Source organism: Halichoerus grypus, chromosome 14 (assembly GCF_964656455.1).
Source record: "Halichoerus grypus chromosome 14, mHalGry1.hap1.1, whole genome shotgun sequence".
Lineage (NCBI taxonomy): Eukaryota > Metazoa > Chordata > Mammalia > Carnivora > Phocidae > Halichoerus > Halichoerus grypus.
Window position 1 is genome coordinate 11,445,341 of NC_135725.1, and position 20,676 is coordinate 11,466,016.

Here is a 20,676-nt window from a genome sequence, read left to right on the forward strand (position 1 = left end):
GAAGTAGGAGTGTTCTCATTTTTAAAAAGGCAGCCTTGGCTCTTAAATATGAGGCCAAGAAGAGCTGTGGATGATGTTCAAAGATGTGTATGGGCACAAAGGAGTTTAAGAGAGAGCTGGCTTGGGTGGGGTGGCTCGGTCAGTTAAGCGTCTGCCTTCGGCTCAGGTCGCGATCCCAGGGTCCTTAGATCAAGCCCCAGATCAGGCTCCCTGCTCAGCGGGGAGTCTGCTTCTCCCTCTGCCTCTGCCCTTCCCCCTGCTCATGCTCACTCTCTCTCTCTTTCTCTCTCTCACATAAATAAAATCTTTAAAAAGAGAGAGAGAGAGCTGGCTGTTAGTCTGGGAAGCCTTTGTCTTCTGGCTGTTAAAAAGTCTGAGTACTTAGATCTAAATTGAGAATGATAGATACGTGCATGTCCTAGGGAGGGGAAGCAGGTGCCCTGTGTGTTTCTACATTTGCCAGTCATCCTGTTAATCTCTGTCGAATTATCTCCTAAACTCCTCCGAGCTTTTTATGTCATCCTTTGAAACAGTAAATCACTTTATTAGGTTTTTAAAAGAACATTCATAATGTCTTCTCCATAAGCCATTTTGTAAATTAATGCCATTTCCTTTCCGGTTAACCTGTTTGCAGGAAGCTATTTTACATGTCTGCGGCAGTTTGGAAGAGCGAAGTGAATTCATCATTTAATTTGCAATCTGATATGTATGCTTTGGAGTCGATTTAAATTATTATAGATAATAAGGCAGCATTTCTTACGGAGATTCCTGAGTGTGTGTTGTGCTTTTGTTATGCAGCACTGGGATCCCGACACAGGCCAGACCTGGTGCCCAGCACCCCGTCACTGTTTGAAGCTGCTTCCTTGGCAACCACTATTTCATCGTCTTCCTTATATGTCGATGAACATTGTCCACACGACAGGACTGCGCTGTATTCAAACAGGTGAGACTTAGTGCGATCATATTACCAATCCGGCTATTATCACATCTGCATCACAGGTGGACAGGTATCTCTGAATTGAGAACACGTTGTCCCTGGCACCCAGGATGTGACTGTCACCTGCCCTGTAAGTAAGAGAAAGAGAGAACTTGCTTGATTTTTTACTAGGGCAAGAAGCACATCTGGGAGAAAACCTTCCTTATTTTTCTCCACAGTTAATCATTATGTCCTATTGAAATTATGTACTTGGTCCTAGGGAAGAAGACCAATCTTTCATCATTTTTCTTTTAATAATTTCTTATGAATGGCTTTTTAAAGCAGGTACTCCTGGTTAATATTGCCAGTAGCTGCAAAGATATTTGCATATTCTCTTTTTGTTTGAGTGACCTGAGGGACTATGATAGGCTGAATGATGGCCCCCCCAAAGTTGTCCCTGTCCTAAACCCTAGAACCTGTAAATGTGTCACCTTATATAGCAAAAGGGACTTCGCGAACATGATTAAATTAAAGATCCTGAGATGGAAAGAGTGTCTTGAATTGTTCAGGTTGTCCCAATATATAAAATACATATATATATATTGTTTCATTAACACTCCAGTGGTAGACAACTGCGTGCTTATGTTTCTTCGTAGATCACTGGGTCGCACAAAATTCAAAACCCATGAGGAAGCTAAGAGTGTTTACATTAAATGTTTCCTTCCTAAAAATCCTTAACTGTATGCCAGTCTGTCCTCAAGCAGTAAAGTCTGATTATGCACAGGGTCTTTGTCAGAGGAAGACAGGAAGATTAGAGTCAGAGAAAGAGACATGATTCCAGAAGTGGAGGGCAGAGAGAGACATTGGAAGGTGCCGCACAGCTGGCTTTGAAGGTGGAGGATGGGGCCTTGAGCCTAGGAATGCAGGCAGCCTCTAGAAGCCCGAAAAGGCAAGAAAACAGATGCTCCCTTGGAGCTCCCACAGAGGAAGACAGCTCTTCCACACCTTGAATTTCAGGACTTCTGACCACCAGAGCGGCAAGATAATAAGTTGTGTCATTTTCAGCCACGAAGTTTATGATAATTTCTTACAGCAGAGATGGGGAACTCAAACATGTAATGATTGAACGTTTGAGTGTTGGGCGGGCTACTGTAATTTCTTAAATAGAGAGTGGATTAGTTATTAGATACGTTTGCTTTTTGAACAAAACATTGTCAGACATTGATTCTAATAATAGAAGATGATATATTTGCAAAGAGATCACAGTGTTGTCTGTGGGCTTAGCTGTTTGATTTTCTCTCTTTTCATATATGCAATTTTGTAACTAGCTCCAATCACTGGGCAGGGACTATTATGTATGTTCTTAATAATTATCTGTTAAATGGAAACTAGCTCTTGTTAAAAATCTAGTTCTTGAGAATCAAGGTCATATTTGTGCAGGCAAACTGCTTCTTACACTGTACATCGTTTTCCACACCCAGGGATGCAGCGTGGCTCACTTCCAGAAGGAGGACTCAGTATGGTAGACTCATTTGTAACATACGCATGCTTGTAGATTCTAGCTTGGTCTTTGGGCAAGTTAAGGTTTGGTCACTGGAGCTTCTGTAGGAATTGTTTTCTGTTGCCATTCTCTTCCCTCTCCGCTAGATACAGCTTGGGGGGTGGGTAGGCAGGTGCGGCAGCCAGCCTTGGTGTGGAGAAGTGAAACAGATAACAAGGTGAGCCATCAATCTTAGTGTGGCTTCCGTTTAGATAGCTCTGCTGGAAGGGCCAACAAATAAGGCTCCTTTATAAATTATTCAACTCATCGGAACTATAAAAGAAATTTGGCTAGCTTCCTTGGGTTAGAAGAATTTAAAGTGACCTATACCTTACGCTAATGTGTACCTTGAATGTTCGAATTTATTACATAAATTAGTCTAGCAACAGCTTTCCTATTTCTGGGGTAGAGCTAAACACCATTGTTTTGCTCTCAAATATAAATAGCAGCTCAAAAAAATGGCTGGAAGGTCATAGGAAGCTCCTTGCAAGGTCAAAAACAATTCTATGTGAGGCCAGGGTGATTTCTTACTATTTGCTACTGCTCTCATTATCAGGGGCATGTAATTGGATATGCTTGCTACTAAATTATTTACTAGAATTTTCAACACAAGAATAAAAGGGTTTTTGGCTTGGTTTGGTTTTTTTAATGGCAGCGGTTGTGGGTCAATATCTAGACTCTTGGCCAGAAGTATTCAATTCCTGGGTATTCATAAGGTTCCCCCACCATCCAGAACTGCCTCCTTCCTGGCCATTGTGGAAGCTGCCTCTGCATGCTCCCAGGCTGTGGTGTAATTCTTGTTACTTTGATTTATGATGATATGGTTCCGTATACATTTGGATGGAAAAAACATTATTAGTGTTATCAGTTGTATTTTTTTCTTTTCTTTTTTTGAAGTGACTTCTTTGAGATAAATTTTTGGCATGGTATCTCCAAGTTGTAATTTGAAGATTTTACTTACTTATTTTTGCGCGCGTGCACACAAGTGCAAGAGAGGAAGAGAGAGTGCGTGCGCATGAGTGGGGGAGAAGGGCAGAGGGAGAAGGAGACTCCTCGCTGAGCAGGGAGCCCGATGCAGGACTCGATCCCAGGACCCTGGGATCATGACCTGAGCCAAATGCAGACGCTTAACTGACTGAGCCACCCAGGTTTCCCCTCCAAGTGGTAATCTGGTATGTTATATTTAGCTGCCAGTCCGGGTTCAGTTATAAGAACAAGAAACCACCCTGTCTTAAGCAGAAAGGGATTTGATACGAGGAATTAGGTGCTTACAAAGTCCATGAAAAGGCTCTGGGCTGGACATCAGGAAATCACTCCTGGATAACACCATCGAACTGGCCCACCAACAGCCCTGTAGCCTTGGCAGCCATCAAGCAGGAGCCCTGCCAATGGACTGCAAGCCAGCGAAAAGCATTTTGGTGACCCCAGAACGTTTTTTAAAATAAGCTATCATTGGGCGCCTGGGTGGCTCAGTTGGTTAAGCAACTGCCTTCGGCTCAGGTCATGATCCTGGAGTCCCAGGATCGAGTCCCGCATCGGGCTCCCTGCTCAGCAGGGAGTCTGCTTCTCCCTCTGACCCTCCCCCATCTCATGCTCTCTCTATCTCATTCTCTCTCTCAAATAAATAAATAAAATCTTTAAAAAAAAAAATTAAAAAAAAATAAAATAAAATAAGCTATCATTTAAAAATCAAGCAGTCTCACTAAAAAATACCCAGGCCCTTTTGAAAAATCATTAGTTTGGGCCCCACTTGGCTCTCTTGCCTCTCAGCATTGACCAGCCGGAGGGGAGAAGCAGGGACCCTCCAGGTCACCACCCTCTGCTTTGTTCATCAGTGATGTTGCCATCCTGCTCCCCTGGGCATTTCTGATTTTAGCCTGGAGATAGAAGAGAAGCCAAAGCCATGCCTCCCATCTTAACCCCTGCCTTAGGGCAATCATAAGGAAAAGGGGCAAAAAAGGCACAGAGGTGCTCAGAAATTAATAGCATGTGAACTCCTGGGAATCAGTACCCTTACCCACCCCCACCATGCCCAACCCTAATGATTCAACAGGGAAACCTTACCAGCAAACTGAAAAGAACTTGTCGTAATTTCTAGCATTTTTTTTTCCTTTAGAGCCCTCCGAGGCCTACATGGAGTCTCTTGAGGTGATAAACATGATTCTAAGTCTCTTCTGGCCTACTAAGTTTTGAAACCTAATCCAAATAGCTTGGAAAGAAAATGAGTTGAATATTGATGTTATAATTCACATGTTAGGTTTTTCTATCTCGGAGTCATTTTTCTGTGAAGGCAAGGTGGCCCGTTTTTTCCATTTCAACACTAAGCTCTGCATATCTGCCCTTATATAAGCCATAAATACTCCAAGTAGCAGTCATCATTCTGTCAGTCTTTTTAAAATCCTGGGGCGCCTGGGTGGCTCAGTCGTTAAGCGTCTGCCTTCGGCTCAGGTCATGATCTCAGGGTCCTGGGATCGAGCCCCGCATCGGGCTCCCTGCTCAGGGGGAAGCCTGCTTCTCCCTCTCCCACTCCCCCTGCTTGTGTTCCCTCTCTCGCTGTGTTTCTCTCTGTCAAATAAATAAATAAAATCTTAAAAAAATAAATTAAATAAAATCCTTAACTCTGAAAGGTGTCGATTAGTGCCAGGCTGTCTCCACACCTAAATTATATATTGCGGTGGGGAAACTGCTGTTTCTTCAAATTATTCCCATTTTTAAGGGATTTTTTTCTTTGTAACTACAAAAACTCTGATAGCAATCTGGTCTCTTTTTTTTTTAAGATTTTATTTATTTATTTGACACAGAGAGAGCGCACAAGCAGGGGGAGTGGGAGAGGGAGAAGCAGGCTTCCCGCCGAGCAAGGAGCCCAATGTGGGGCTCAATCCCAGGACCCTGAGATCCTGACCTGAGCCGAAAGCAGATGCTTAACAGACTGAGCCACCCAGGTGCCCTGTTCTTTTTTTTTTTTTTTTTTTTAAGTATACTCCAAAAATTGAGTAGGAAGCAAAGAAAAATAGTATTTTTAAAGTATATATTTAGGGGCGCCTGGGTGGCTCAGTCAGTTGGGCATCTGTCTTTGGCTTGGGTCATGGTCCTGGGGTCCTGGGATAGGGCCCCACGTCGGACTCACTGCTTGGTGGGAAGCCTGCTTTTCCCTTTTCCTCTGCTGCTCCCCCTGTTTGTGGTCACTCTCTCTCTGTCAAATAAATAAAATATTTTTTAACAAAATAAATAAAGTATACATTTAACCCGGTGATCAGGAGTACCTGTTTTCACGTTCCACCGTACAGTTCGGGCTTAGAGCATACAGTTCATAGAAATGGAGGCAAAGCGTTGTGGGTACATCCTTCCTGGTCAAATGCGGGATTTAAATTCTGATTTTGATCCTTGAATTCTCCTTTCCTAGTAAGAGCTCTGTTCTTTCAGAGGAGGTATAAGTTGAGCACTAAGAAATGCAGAGGCAAATGTGTTTTATCTCGAAGTTAAGAACAGTTTAATGTGGAAATTCACTACATGCATGAGTATGAATTCTTTTCATGATTTCCTGCACTGTCGGGAGCCCAGGTGATGCTCTGCTCATGCGTAAGTATCGGAAACCCTGCTGCATCCCGACATACACTTCCGCATCAAGCACGCCTCTGGCTTCATGGTGGCCCTGGCCGGCCTCATGGTTCACTAGTGACTCTTGCCAACACCTGGCTCCCCCGGGACGTGTGTGGACTATTAAAAGAAGAGGAGATGCCGCAGGTCATTTGCACATAGAGGGCCAGCTGGCAAAGGCTGTGATGAGTGATGAGTCCGGATCATGGATCTCAGAGGCTGACCCCAGGAATCTGACTGCAATTCTGTGCACTTTTCTTCCGGCTCCTAGAGTCTCATAAACCCAGGAGAGCGCTGGAGCCAAGGTGGAGCGACCCGTTGTCTTACAGACTTGTCGAGAAGACAAGGAAAGAGAAACACAGAGACCTGTGCATTCTGTGACACGCTGCCCCAAGGTCACCCGGTGTGCTAGTAGGGTGAACCTGGAACACAAGTGTCTGGGGCCCAAGCCGCACGTTCTCTCCGCCGTACCACCCTTCCACTAACAGCCTCCTGTCCTTCCGCTCTTGCCCTTGCCGTGTGTGCTGTGCACAGAAGGTTGATGCTCCCAGTTTTCCTAACGTGACTTCTGCCTCCATAACTGAGCGACTTCTTGCTGCTTAATAACTAAATTATTTCTGCTAGACAAAGCGGTGGGCATATATGAATGCCTGTCCATGACATTTGTTCTAGAAGTCATTGGCTAAGTTTGCTTATTAAGAACATCATGGCGGGGCACCTGGGTGGCTCAGTCGGTTGAGCATCCAACTCTTGGTTTCAGCTCAGGTCATGATCTCAGGGTCGTGGGATTGAGCCCCGCACCAGGCTCTGTGCTCTGCATGGAATCGGCTTGAGATTCTCTCTCCCTTCACCCTCTGCCCCTCCCCTCCTTCTCAAATAAATAAATAAATCTTTTTTTTAAAAAAAAGAACATCATGGCTATGGGAACTTTTCTGTCATAGCAGTAGTCATACTTCAAACCATCAATAATCATCTGATAATAATACTAACTATAATAATAGCTAGTTCTTGGACCTTATTAAGGGTCTGTGTTCAGCTCTTTCCATGTGTCAAAGTAATTTAATGCTCCCAGCAACCCTGTAAGGTCGTCCTATTTCTTATTTCCAGTTCACAGATGATGCATGCTCACAACATTGGGTCATTTTCCCAAGGTCAGATGGCTGCCAGGTGGAGCATGGTTTCCACGCACAATATGGATACAGAGCACGAGGCACCAGCCTCAGCCCCTCACTAGCCACCCTCACCCCTGCTGTCCCGCCTCAGACCACTTGCCCTTGAAACAATGCTTTCCACGGAAATTCGGTAACCCCCCACACGAGGTCTACTCTTCCTGTCCGTTTTGCTTTTTCTTTTTCCATGTGATTGTAAGTGCAGATTTTCGCTCCTCAGGATGTCAGAGCGCGAGTGTTCAAACACTAAAAATATGACATACTAACTTAAATCCTCAAGCAACCTGAAATAGCTCTTTCCTCGAGTTTTTATTTCCGGCTCTTCAAGTACACTCCACATCGTTACATGATCACAGAGAAGAGACTTTTGTTAGATACGTGCCTGCTTGATTTAGAAAATCCCGTCTCTTCTGTTGACGAGGTAAGGTTAAGAAAGGACATTTGTTACTTCCAAGCTGAGGAGAGAAGGTGGGTTACCAGAACTTTCTAGTAATTCCAGTTCTCTAACCCTAACCTCAAGGGAGGGACAGCATATTGCCTGTGGCATCTCCTTTGCACATGGTGGCTGCCTGCTGGTCTTGGGTATCATTCCAAGCCCTCCTGTGGATGCTGGGTATTGAATCTGACCTCTGCAGACCCCTTGTGCTTTTATGGTTCTTAGTCTGGTGACTCCTAACTTGCAGACAGACCATCACCCCCACCGTTCGTCACCTCCAGCCAGGCCTTTCTCTTGCACACTCATCGTTATAAATCACCAGTTAGGGCATTAGCCCCCCAACAGCCCCCTTTAGCTCTCTCATGTTGGGCAAGCTACTTTACCTTTATGCCCTTCGGTGTTCTCACTTGTGCAATGCAGATTATTATACTCCTGCCCCAAATGGTTGTTATAAAGACTAGTTGAGATGCTAATTGGAAAACACTTACATTGCCTCACCAGTACCGAGTAAAGCACCATCAAAGTATATGTTAAAATAAAATAATCCCGTGATTCCATACTCAACACCTGGCAGCTTCCCCTAAGTTCCACCATAAGGGGCAAGACTTAATTGTTTTAGTCAAAAGACCTTCCTGGAGTACTTTAAGAGTCAGCATCCAGTCAAGGAAATGGAAAACACACTTGGAATTTCAAACAGAATTTGGTAGAGAATTGGTTACCCAGTGTAGCTGGACGCATGAAAAGGCCACGCTCTAGAAACCCAGGTAGATAACTGCAGGCAGCGACTCGGGGCATGCGCCCTGGCACCGTATGGAACCCAGACTCATGCAGGAGGCCCCCCCTGGGGACCGGCGGCCACCTGAAGAGTAGGGACATCGGAGGAGGACATCACCGACATTGCTGGGATAGTGGCCTGGACCACAGCTGCATCCAGAGATGTTACCCGCAGAAGGGAGAAAGAAAAAATGAGAGAGAAGTGGACCAAAGGCTTCCCTCCTCCCACCCCCTTATCTCCTGCCAGAGGAGCCTGAGGAACGTAGTGTGCAGACTCCTGGCTGCAGCATCGCAAGGCAGAGTCGAAGCAAGATGTAAACGACAGCCACAGGACACGGGGCAAAAAACAAGAAAGCTGCAAGACCGCTTCAAAAAAAGGATTACAAAGATCCAAGCTGGACGAAGGTAGAGTGTGCATGCAGGAATGGGAATCGATTTAGACTCTAGACAGTAAAAGGAGTCACAGAGCCAATTTACTACCATGTCAATATAATAATAGTACGTAAAATAGCTGTAATTTGTTTTAATCATCTGTGTAATTGGAGACTCCAGTATTTACCAACAAGTCTGTCTGACCGTCGATACCCCTTTCCGTGGTACTGCGCTGGCGTGGATGCTGGTTATAAATACTCCTAGAAATGTCTCCAGTAATTGCTGGCACACGGGATAGATTAAATGTTCTTCAGCTCAAGAATTCCACAACGAGGTTAGTAAGCCCGGGGAATCCGGGTGAGACCCCCTCTGACAGAGCAGCAGATACATTTTGGAGGCAGGCTGTCCGTCACCCATGCCCTCGCAAAACGTTTTTATTTTATTTCCAATAATACCCCCCTACACCCCATCTCATCAACTGAATATAACTCCGTCTGGAGCAAACACGCATGAGGGACTGTGGGTATGGGTGTCACTTTCTTTCTTAACGATGAAAAAAGGATTTAGTCAACTTTTCCCCAGTGTCAGAAACCTAGGTCACCAAGCAAATGAGGATATATGTTTGGGGGAGAAGAAGAACTCTCCTCAGAATCCTGAAGCAAAACCCTGCCTTGTTACCCAGCCTCCCAAGAGATGCTCTCATTTGGGGTATTAGGACCATTGAGATGACAGGCGAATCGAAGAGTGGTGTCACATCCCTTCCCAGTGGTGACTGAGGCACCTGCAGAGAAAATTGGAGCTTGATAGAAGCTTCATAATATACCTGTTGGATTAGCTTCCCCTCGCCAACCCCAGCAGAAAAAGAAAAAAAAAGGATTTACATCACATAGTCTTCACCTGGGTTTTACTAGATGCCTTTTTTTTTTTTCTCTTTTGACAAATCGTAGCATTGCTCCTGAAGTGATTAGCTTTTCAAATGATCCTTCATATATTTTGGCATGGGCAGGAAATTAAAGTGAATTTTTCAAATACCTGACATTTTATGAGGAATAATTTAGGATTCAGCATTAATTCAGAGAACACTCACATTTTTTTCCTCCATCTTTTATTCATTTCTTCATAAATTCAAATATTCATTGAGCCAAACACACCAGACACGGTGTTAGGGGCAGACGTTGATTCCTCTCCTCCTGGAGATCAGAGTCTAAAGGGGGAACGTGCAGGGCACCTGGTTGGCTCAGTTGGTTGAGCGTCTGACTCTTGGTTTCAGCTCAGGTCATGATCTCAGGGTCGTGGGATCGAGCCCAGTGTCCAGCTCCACGCTCAGCAGGGAGTCGGCTTGGGATTCCCTCTCCCTCTCCCTCCACCCCTCTGCCCCTTTCCCTGCTCACGTATGCTTGCTCTCTATCTCTCTCTCCAATAAATAAATAAAATCTTAAAAGGAGAATGTGCCGCTACACATTGTAGAATATTTAGATTTTTTTTTTACTGAGGTGTAATTCACACATAACATTATTTTAGTTTCAAGTGGACAACTTAATGATTTGATAATTATGCATATAGCAACATGGTCACCACAGTAAGGCTAGGTACCCTCTGTCACCGTACAAAGTTACGAAAAAAATTTTTTTCTTGTGATGAGAATTTTTAAGATTTACTCTGTTGGCAACTTTCACGGTTGCCCTACAATATTGATGCCATGCTGTGACCAGGCTGTAACATTACATCCCCACCCCACCCCCATGACTTATTTTATAACTGGAAGTTTGTAGCTCTAGACCCCGTCACCCATTTCAGCCACCCCACAACTCCCCTCCTCCCGGAAACCACCACCGTATTCTCTGTATCTGAGTTTTGTGTTTTGTTTTTGTTGTTTAGATTCCAATGTAAATGAGATCATCCAGTCTGACTTATTTCACTTTGACAAAATACTCTCAAAGTCCACCCAGGTTGTTGCAAATGGCAAAATTTCAATCTTTTTTTTTTTTTTTATGGCTGAGTAGTACATTTTTTTGATGAATTGGTACGTGGTAATATTTCTAGGTGCCTTTTGTGCGTAAAGATTTTTTAATGGATCCAATTTATGGATAAGTCGTATTGGGGGGAAAAAAAGTGGCAGAATGTTGGCCAAACTGTGGATATCCTAACTTATCAAAAATAACGTCTTTTATCCATTTTCTGCCTCTTAATTCTTACACCAAAAGACTACATCTCTATTTCCCTTTTCAGCCTCTCGTCTGCCTGTCTGGGAGAATGATTTTCCAGTGGTAGAGGCATCTCTGTGGCCTTCCCAGTCCTGTGCCCTCCTTCACGAAATCCCTAGAGGCATACCTGTCTGGGCGTGACCAGTCCCTACTTCTAGGCTTCAGTGTGCTCCTCAAGAAATTCTTAGGCACACCTGAGTTTAAGAAAAAAAAAGTTCCTTGGAGGGGCGCCTAGTGGCTCAGTCGGTTAAGCGTCCGCCTTTGGCTCAGGTCATGATCTCAGGGTCCTGGGATCGAGTCCCACGTCAGGCTCCCTGCTCAGCAGGGAGCCTGCTTCTCCCTCTCCCTCTGCCTGCCGCTCCCCCTGCTTGTGATAGCTCGCGCTCTCTCTCTCTCTCTCAAATAAATAAGTAAATAAAATCTTTAAAAAAATAGAAAGTTCTTTGGAGATACCCCTCTCCTTCTCGATCTTCCCTGAGGGAGTGAAGAAATTTCTTTGCTTGTAGTTCAGCTGAAACACAGACAGGCTCATTCAAGGAATTAAGAGAACATAACAAGAAATTCCTAAAATGCAACACCATAGCAATAATGGGTGGGTGTTCAGATTACAGTGAAACAGGACCTCAGTTTCTTGCTCACACCTGCAGCCTACCTGGACATAGCCTAAGCACAGCTTCCCTTGCCTGAAGCTATGTCAGATGAATAACACGTCTGGGGACTTCTCCAGCCTCTGCAGGCCTGCTGCCCAGCTCAACCCCTTTGAGGTGCCCCCTTTGGCTCACCCACTGCATTCCCATTTGCCTTCTGAGCTGTCTTGTCTAGCTCTGTTATCCCACATGGAGTATGTGACTCCCGGGACATGTGATCCGTGGTGAATGAACTTCTGCCAGGCTCCCGCCATCCCTCCTCCACACACCGGTCCTCTGGTGCTGGGATCTGCCAGAGTCCCACGTTTAATTTCTTCTCTGATAGACCTCAGACATACACAAAGAGTAACAAATACACTTTCTCCCAAGGCAAGATGAGAATTGATCCTTTGTTTCATCCTCTGTGATCTGTGGAATTATCCTCCACAGTCGCCAGCTCTGTCTCCCTGTCATTTAGATGACTTGCTTGTCTTTAAGGGAAGAATCCCACCGGGGAAGTCTGTAGCTGGAAACTCCTGCTGAGCGCTCCCTGATGGCAGAGAAACTAACAGGCTCCGCCCCCTGCACGTGCCCTAACCGCATCTTCCCAGCCAGCCCTTTGCTCTTAGCTCATCCCGGTCCTGGGTGTTGGGGGGATTAGGTAAGTGTAATGAGGGAATTAGGAGGCAGTAATAAAATCTGAAGTCAGAATAATATTAACCTAAAATGTAATTATTTAATAGCCCGCTTTCAAGGATATAGTAATAAAGATGAAATATATAATGATGTAAAGGGGCTCATTATTTTTCTGGCCAGCCGTATTAAAAATTAGCGTGTGGAAGGTCACCAAAGAACTTCAGAAGGGTCAGACTTGTTTTCTCAACAAAGGCTTGGGCCGAAATGGAAATGTCATCCTGACAGCCACTCGGAGGGCTCACGTGCTAACGTTTCGCTGTCTTCTCCTCCGTGGTCCCTCATCACAGCGGAAGAATACTTCTGTGTATTTAAGCACTTCGTCTGAGAAGAGTTGTTTTATCTTTAATTTATACACGAGTGCCTCTGGGTTGGTGCCCTAATAATGCTCACTGCGTGACTGTTCATTTCCTTTGTCATCCCTGAACTGTGACAGGAGAGAAGGCGGGGTGCCAAGGCCAAGGCCAAGCCAATGTGTGCCTTTTCCCTGCCCAGCCTCCCGAAGCCTTTCCGGTCTTAACAGCAACACTCTCCCTAAAAGAGTTCGGGGAACCTCAGGGTCCTTTTGGCATCGTGTCATGCAGCCCCCCTCTTGTTTTTCATTGTTTTGTATCAAAATTATATGCACCAAGTTTAACAAATAGTTGTATACAGTTTGTTAGGGAAAAAGAGCAGGTCCTAGTACACCTCCCTTTACACTTCATCGTCCCCAGATGCAACCACCTTCCGCTCTTCTAGCTGATTCCTTTGGCACTTGATTCCGTATCACTGCATAGCATGCTAATAGTGCTATTTCTAGATCTCTCTGGTGTAGGCATTAGCTTCCCACAGTGGAAGATAGAGATTTCGCTGTGTTTTCCCCACTCCGCCCCCACCGCATTTATGCACCCTTCCCACCCCATTCCCCCTGCAACTCCAGTATGTTACATCATGCTTGTGCTTTGATCTATATTGAGTGTCTTAGTACGACCGTGTGAATACTATGTTTGCTTTTCCTCTCTGTATGACTCTGTTTTCCTTGTAATAAATATTACCTCATTCTTTTGTTTGCATAGCTTTCCATGTATTTGTCCTTAATGAAAGCCCAGACTCTGTACCAGTCATCTTAATTGCTTTTCCAGCTGTTGAGATGCATCAGGTTCTGTTCATTTCCTTGTCTTACAGAAGTTTCCCCAAAAAGCCTTCGTACCTTCTCCAGTCTGGACTGCTTGCCCTGAGGCACACATGTTATATTGGAGTCTTTTCCCCATTCTGCAGATCCTAACCACCTCTTGTCTGTATCGGATCCCCTGTTTCTCATAACCTATATTTTCCTTTTTGTTTTTCCTTTGGCTTACCACCTCATTTGCGGGGAACACATCCTCCAGTATCTTTCTGAGAAAAGGATTTATGAGAGGTGGAATATTCAAGGCCTCGCATGGCTAAGCAAGTCTTTATTCTGACCCCGACACTTGATTGACAGGTTAGCAGACCTAGAACTCTATATTGTCCATTTCTCTCTTCAAAACTGTACAGACTTTGCTCCATTATTTTCTAGCTTCTGGTTACTATTGAGAAATCCAGTGCACTTCTGACTCCTGAGCTTCTGTATCTGCCCTGTAGTTTTTCTCTAGGAGCTTATAATCTCTTCGGTTTCCCCCTTTTGTCTCAATATTTCACGATCATATGCCTCGGGGTAGGTCTGTTCTCAGCCATCGTGTTGAACACTCAGGGATTTTCAATCTGGAAACTCATGCTTTTGAGTTTGGGGAAATTTTCTGAACTTTTTAAATTTCCTCCCCCTCTATTTTCTTCTTTTTGAAGCTCCTTTTATGCATATAGGATCTCCTGGATTTATCCTCCAGTTTTCTTTACTTTTCTTTCTTCGTTTCTACCTGTTTGTCTTTCTGTCCGAGAGAGTTCCTTCACTTTTCTCCTAATGGTTCCACTGAGTTTCTCATTTCTGTTACCGTGTTCTCTGAGAATTCTTTATTCACCGAGGTTCCCTTTTGTAACAGTCTTTCCTTATTTCACACTTGTAATTTCTTTTCTCCGTGAGGCTATCAGAATTGTGGGGGTTTGGGGGGGTTTTGCTCTGATTTTGTCTTTTCTCCTTTTTGGTCTCATTTCATACGGGATGCCCTTTTTCTGTTTGTTCTGGTCTGCATCCTTCATGTTGGAGGTCTTCCTCCAGTTTCCAGAAATCCTGGCTTGTGCCTCAACCACAGATTTGAATGGGAGAGAATACAAAGTTGCCTGGAAGCTTAAACACCTGAACAGGGCGTGTTGAGCAAGCTTTATCATCTGGTTGGACTCTCTGGGAGCAGTACCGACATCAGTATTTGTCAGTTTTTGCTGTGGAGCTGGTCAGATTTCCCCGTGGAAGATCCTTCCAGATTCTTGCTCTGGGTGGTGGGGGGGCCTGGCTGTCAGCCTGCCGGGACCTGGGGCAGGAAAGAGGACTGGGTGTCTCAGCATCTAATAGGTACACATTCACGTCATTGCTCTCTTTCCCCCCACTCTGCCACTGTATCCCTGGGTCTAGATGCCTCTGCTCTGGATCCTCATCAGAGGGGGGGAAAGAAGCCTTCCTGTGTTCTCCCAGAATGGGGCAGAGCGTCTGCCTGGCTCTGTGTCTCTTTGCGTCCCCAGTGCTGGCTTCACGATCAGTGCCTTGGGTTTTTCTCTCTCTGGTACCACCTGTCCATGTGCTTTCCAGGCCCCAGAATGCTGTAGATGTTAGAAGTTAGCCTCCCTGCACCTTCTACCCATTTTAAAGGGCTAGATCTTCTTTTAACCCTTTGTTAGTTTTAGAGGGGTTGCAGGTGACCGGTCAGAAGGGATTTGTGCCAGTGGGCTCTGCCTCTTTGTCTAGAGTGATCCCCAGACTCGCTAGGGGAGAATCCTGAGGGAGTGACTTCAGAGCAGAACTGGAACTAGGACCCCCGCTTCCTGGCTCCTTGCTCAGCGCAGCCCTTTTCAAAATAGACAAAATCATCAGTCACGGCTTCCTCCATCATGAGCGTGTGTCTGGTTGGGTGCGAATGAGTTCAGGAAGCTATTTTGCGAAGAGTTCTTTGTATTTTTGCATTGACTGTTAGGTCATCAGGGACTATACGCTGGGACACATCGGGGGTCTTCCCAAGGCCCTCATGCTCCGCAGGCAAGCTCCTCGCCAGGGAAGGGCGAGTGGAAAATGCTGACAAGACAGCAGGGGCCGGACCAAGTTATGTTGCGTTTTTAACTTCTGGGCCTCTTCAGCCTCCCCACAAACACGTGGGAACAAATGGGGTTACAGTCAAATGCCCAGATTGCACGGGTGTTTGTCCCGCCTGCTGTGGTGGATGCCGAGTCCCCTGTCAGGGACCCTCCAAATATACCTGTGGGTCCCCAGACGTGTCTCCTGGGTGCTCACCAGCAACTCCTGTCCCACTGAGAGCTGTCACCGCCCCACCCTGCCTCAGTGGCACCTCCGTCTGTCCCAGAGCTCTGTGGCAGCTGGGGAACAGCTCCCTTGTTAGAGGGCCCAGAGCAATACTACTTGGGCTGGATGTGTTTATAGACTTTTAGTAAAACAGCTCTTCCTAGTTTTTTACTTAAATTTCTCTTGCCTGCCCTCCCCTGCCTTTCCCCTCTCTCCCTTGTTCTCCCTCCCTCCCTCTCTCTGTCTCTCTGTTTCCCTGTCTCTCTCGCCCTCTCACCCCAGTAATCACACCTGAGTCCTTGGAATTTGCTCTCCACACCTAACTAAACATGCCCTCTGGTACTGAAGACGTGATTCAGTTCATTTGCTTTCGTACTCCTGTCTAATCCCTCAGCAAATACACTTGCCCTGGGCCTGCCCACAGCCCACCAGGCCCATCTAAATCCTGCAAATGGACATCGTTTCATCTCCGTTCTCAGGCTGGGACCCTTACCACATCTGTTAATAGTTTCTCCCGTACTTTAATTCAATGTCCCCAAACATATCGGGAGGGCCTTCCAGTCACAGGCTATTCTATAAGATGCTAGGGAGGATGGAAAAGATGGAAACTCTCTGCTCTTGAGAAACTATAATATTTGGGTTTTTTTTTTAAGATTGTATTTATTTATTTGTCAGAGAGAGAGAGAGCACAAGCAGAGGGAAGGGCAGAGGGAGAAGGAGAAGCAGACTTCGCTGAGCAGGGAGCCCGACGCGGGGCTCGATCCCAGGACCCCGGGATCATGACCCGAGCTGAAGGCAGACACCTAACCAGCTGAGCCCCTCAGATGCCCCAGAGTATAATATTTGTATAAATAGATAGGCGCAGTGAGCTGGGAGAAGAGCTGGGAAGGACGACTGGCCCAGCGCCAGCTGTGAGGCCCACAGCACAGGAAGCATGCTAAAGACAGAAGCTGCACATCCCTCAGTCTTGCCCATTTCGTTGGTATGATAAGTGCTCAGAAGATGTATTTTCATTTTCCAAATGCACCCTTTGAGGTGCTTAAGCGTGGTTGAACTAAGAAGGGTGCCCAGAGAGGGGAATGCTATTCTATTGGAAAGTCTCATTCCAAGAAAGTGTGTGTTGCTCACGAGCTTCTAGCCCTGTTTGTAACCCTCATGAATACCTCTGACTGTTCAAGTACAGACAGGTGCATTGAGCTCATCGCCTCACGCTCTGTGACAGTTTCTCAGTGTGCTCTCAATTGTCGCTCAGTCCCATGTGTGTGTCTGTGGTTGAGACAGATTTAAAATTCATCTCTTTGTCTCCGGGCCATAAAAACAGTTGTCAATACACATTGGGCTCCCACAGAAAGCCCCCTCAGTGTGATGTCTGGAGAGCTAGGGAGCTGGATGTTTTTGTTGAAGAACACACAGCTCCCAGACGTAAGTGGGGGACGGCTCTTCTTTACCAAGATGGGAAGGTGAGTCACCTGAGTGCAGGCCTCAGAGGGAAATAATTGCATGAATTCTGGGGAATGAAGAGAGCTTTATATTTTTAGAGCACTTCCCCAGTAATGTTTAGGAAGTCTTTTACTCTACCATTATGGAAGACTTTTTTGGAAAACTGATGAGTTATAGTGTATTCATTAATTAATGCACAATTTTTACATCTTTTGTTTATGATAACAACCCAGAGAGCGCGTATTGAATATCTACTCTATAGCACATAGTCTGCCATGCAATTCATAGATACTATTTTGTTCAGTGCACCTGTCAGCCCTATCAGGTAGGTGCCAGTGGAGTTAGTGAAAGGGACTTACTTAAAAATAGACATGACAGGAACATCAAAAAGTCAATTATTAGGGGGCCTGGCTGGTTCATTCGGTAGAGCGTGTGATTCCTGATCTCAGGATTGTGAGTTCGAGCCCCACGTTGGGTGTAGAGATTGCTTAAAAATAAAATCTTAAAAAATATATATATATATAAAGTCAATTATTATTAAGGCCATTGTGTACCCGCAACAAAAACATAATAACCTGGCCCCTAAAATGAACTTCTAGATACTAATGAAATTTTTTCCTCTAAAATCTATCATTCTTCAACCATTATGAATATATTCTCAAATGCATCATTTGACAGCATTCCTATTTTTGGAGCTCATGAAATGTGACCTTAGTTAATTAGGAAATGGCCCCATATCTAACAAAAAAGAACACAAAATAGCAAATAGTCTAGTCCTTGGAATCATATGATTCAATTTAGGCTTAGATGCATGTTTCTTGCATATTTGTATGTCGCTAGAGAATCTGTAAGATGGCTTATGAAATCTCATCGCTTTGCAATGAGAAGTAGAAGTGAGCCTGGTGTTAGTTAGAGATGTTTTCAGCCTAAATGACAGAAAACCTGTTGGTAAGCACAGAATAAATAGAACTTTCCAACCTATATGGGGAAGCCCTCAGGTGAGCCACAAAAAGATGTGTGGAGGTATTTATCCCCTCAGTCTTCAGGATGGTGATGGGGGCCTAGGGCAGCTGAACCCCTAGTGTTACTCACCTCAGGTACCAGCAGTCTCCTCCAGTGTTCCCAGAGAGCTGTACAACTATTATCATGTCTTTTTTTTTTTTTAATTTTATTATGTTATGTTAGTCACCATACATTACGTCATTAGTTTTTGATGTGGTGATCCATGATCCATTGTTTTCATATAACACCCAGTGCTCCATGCAGTACGTGCCCTCCTTAATACCCATCACCGGGCTAACCCATCCCCCCTCCCCCCTCCCCTCTAGAACCGTCAGTTTGTTTCTCAGAGTCCATAGTCTTTCATGGTTCATCTCTCCCTCCGATTCCCCCCCCCCTTCATTTTTCCCTTCCTTCTCCTAATGTCCTCCATGCTATTCCTTATGTTCCACAAATAAGTGAAACCATATGATAATTGACTTTCTCTGCTTGACTTATTTCACTTGGCATAATCTCCTCTAGTCCCATCCATGTTGATGTAAAAGTTGGGTATTCATCCTTTCTGATGGCTGAGTAATATTCCATATTATCATGTCTTCTGAGTGCTAAGACACAAAGAACATTGGGTAGCACTGGTTTAAAATATAATAAAGATATTAGCTATCCTTCTACTCTGCCATCCTCCACTTTTTGTTTTTACTTGTATTTGTTGCCCCATGGTTACAGAGTGGCTGCCACAGCTCAGACATCATGTCCTCACTCCGGGGGTCTGGGGAGGAATTCCCCAGTTGTGACCTGGCAGCATCCTCCTAACGCTGAGGGCCAGAAGGAGACCACATGACCACCTCTACCACCTCTACCCCAAGATTACTGATCTCCACCCACTACCTAAACTCAAAATTTGGGATTCTCTTAGCAAAGACAAGGCGCTGTGGCAGTTGTGCAGGCAACAGTGGGTACAGCCACTGCCAAACACAGCCTGTAAAAAAAAAAAAAAAGCCCAGATTTGTGGGTTTGTTTTTTTTTTTAATGAGACATATTCTGCTTCTTGAGTAATTACTTAGATTGTTTCACTAAAATACCACCCACAGGATCATTTACCCCCAAAACTAAAAGCCTCCTCTGTGGAAGTGAGCTTGAAAGAGAGCATCCTACAGACAAGAGAAAGTTTTGTGCGAATCTTAGTCCAAGAAATGTAAGTTTTCTCAGTAGTCATTTTTATTCTGAGACAGCAGAACAGCACTTGTGATTTGGTAGCTTTGAGTTCTAGAACTAGGTACAATTTTTTGCCATTTTTTTTCCTGTTCAGTAGTAGCTGACTACCTTTTCCATTATGGATTACATTTGCATTAGTATTTTTAATTATTCTTTAAATCTGATGAGTCTTCAGAATGTCATATGAGATATCTCAAGACTTGGACCACAGAACTCATTTTGTTTCATTTCTTAAATACTGAAATGAAAGTCATTGTGATACCATTGTGTCGCCCCACAAATTTTAGAAAATTACCTTCTCTTTGTTCAACGAAACATTTCGATATAGTTCAACCTTGGGCCAAATTCTGCTTGTTAATAACCGTGATCCCTAAGATTCGCACAGTCTCTAAAACCTGATGATTCTGTTTCTCAACCTAAAATGCCACCTTTCCTTTACTCTTAAAAAGAACCTTTTCTCAATGCGTTGATTAAAAAAAAAACAAAAAACTTATATTTGATTTAGATTATTATGCATAATCACTTGACCTTTCCGAAATACCACAACCATCCAGGACCGGCTACATAATTTGCAGAATCCCATGCAAAATTAAAATGTGGGGTCCCTTGTTCAAAAATTATTAAGAGTGTCAAGATAGCAACAGCACTGAAGTGAGCAAGGGGCCTCTGCAGGTCACGTGCCCATGAAGCCAGCCCTGCAGCCATTTCCAGAGGGAAGATCCTTTTGATGTTTCTTCCAATAATAGTTTACTTTGGTTCAGCTATTCCGGGGGGCCCCACTGCTAAGAGCTCGTGACTACAATAGTAGTTGGGGACTTCATTCTACCGTCTTCACCTGAAACTCTGCATTTCACGTATATCCTGGAGCTAAATCATGCAGCTGTTAGACTTGACTTCCCACTGTGGGCATGCAGTGTTTGATGATGGCAATTTGCAGGTGCTTTCTTCCTGCTCTGAGCGTAGCAGGAAGAAGTGGGTCACATTCTTTAAGTTAAATTAAATTAAAACTTGAGATCTGATCCCCAAGGGAAAAAGACCTTGAAGAAAAATCTCTCCCCTGTTTCTCAGCTCCTGGCAGTCGGTAGAGCTCCTTCTTTCTCCCATCCCCTGTTTTTCAGCTCAGTGTGTCTGAGCACCTGCTTTTCATGTCAGGAGGAAATGAAATCAGTAGCAGTTTTCTTCCCAGTGCCTGTCTTTAAACTAAATTCTGTGGCGCCTGGGTGGCTCAGTCGGTTAAGCATCTGCCTTCAGCTCAGGTCATGATCTCAGGGTCCTGGGATCGAGTCCCACGT

General features: G+C 44.8%; 1 protein-coding gene across 6 annotated transcripts in view; it reads left to right on the forward strand.

Annotated features, from left to right (window-relative positions):
* PIP5K1B (phosphatidylinositol-4-phosphate 5-kinase type 1 beta) overlaps nt 1–20,676 on the forward strand; it is a 295,831-nt gene that overhangs the window by 229,069 nt on the left and 46,086 nt on the right. For all 6 annotated transcript variants that reach the window (XM_078061785.1, XM_078061784.1, XM_078061781.1 and 3 more), the window contains one exon: nt 799–943. In XM_078061785.1, coding sequence (XP_077917911.1) covers nt 799–943 — 145 coding nt within the window. The remainder of the gene's footprint in view (nt 1–798; nt 944–20,676) is intronic.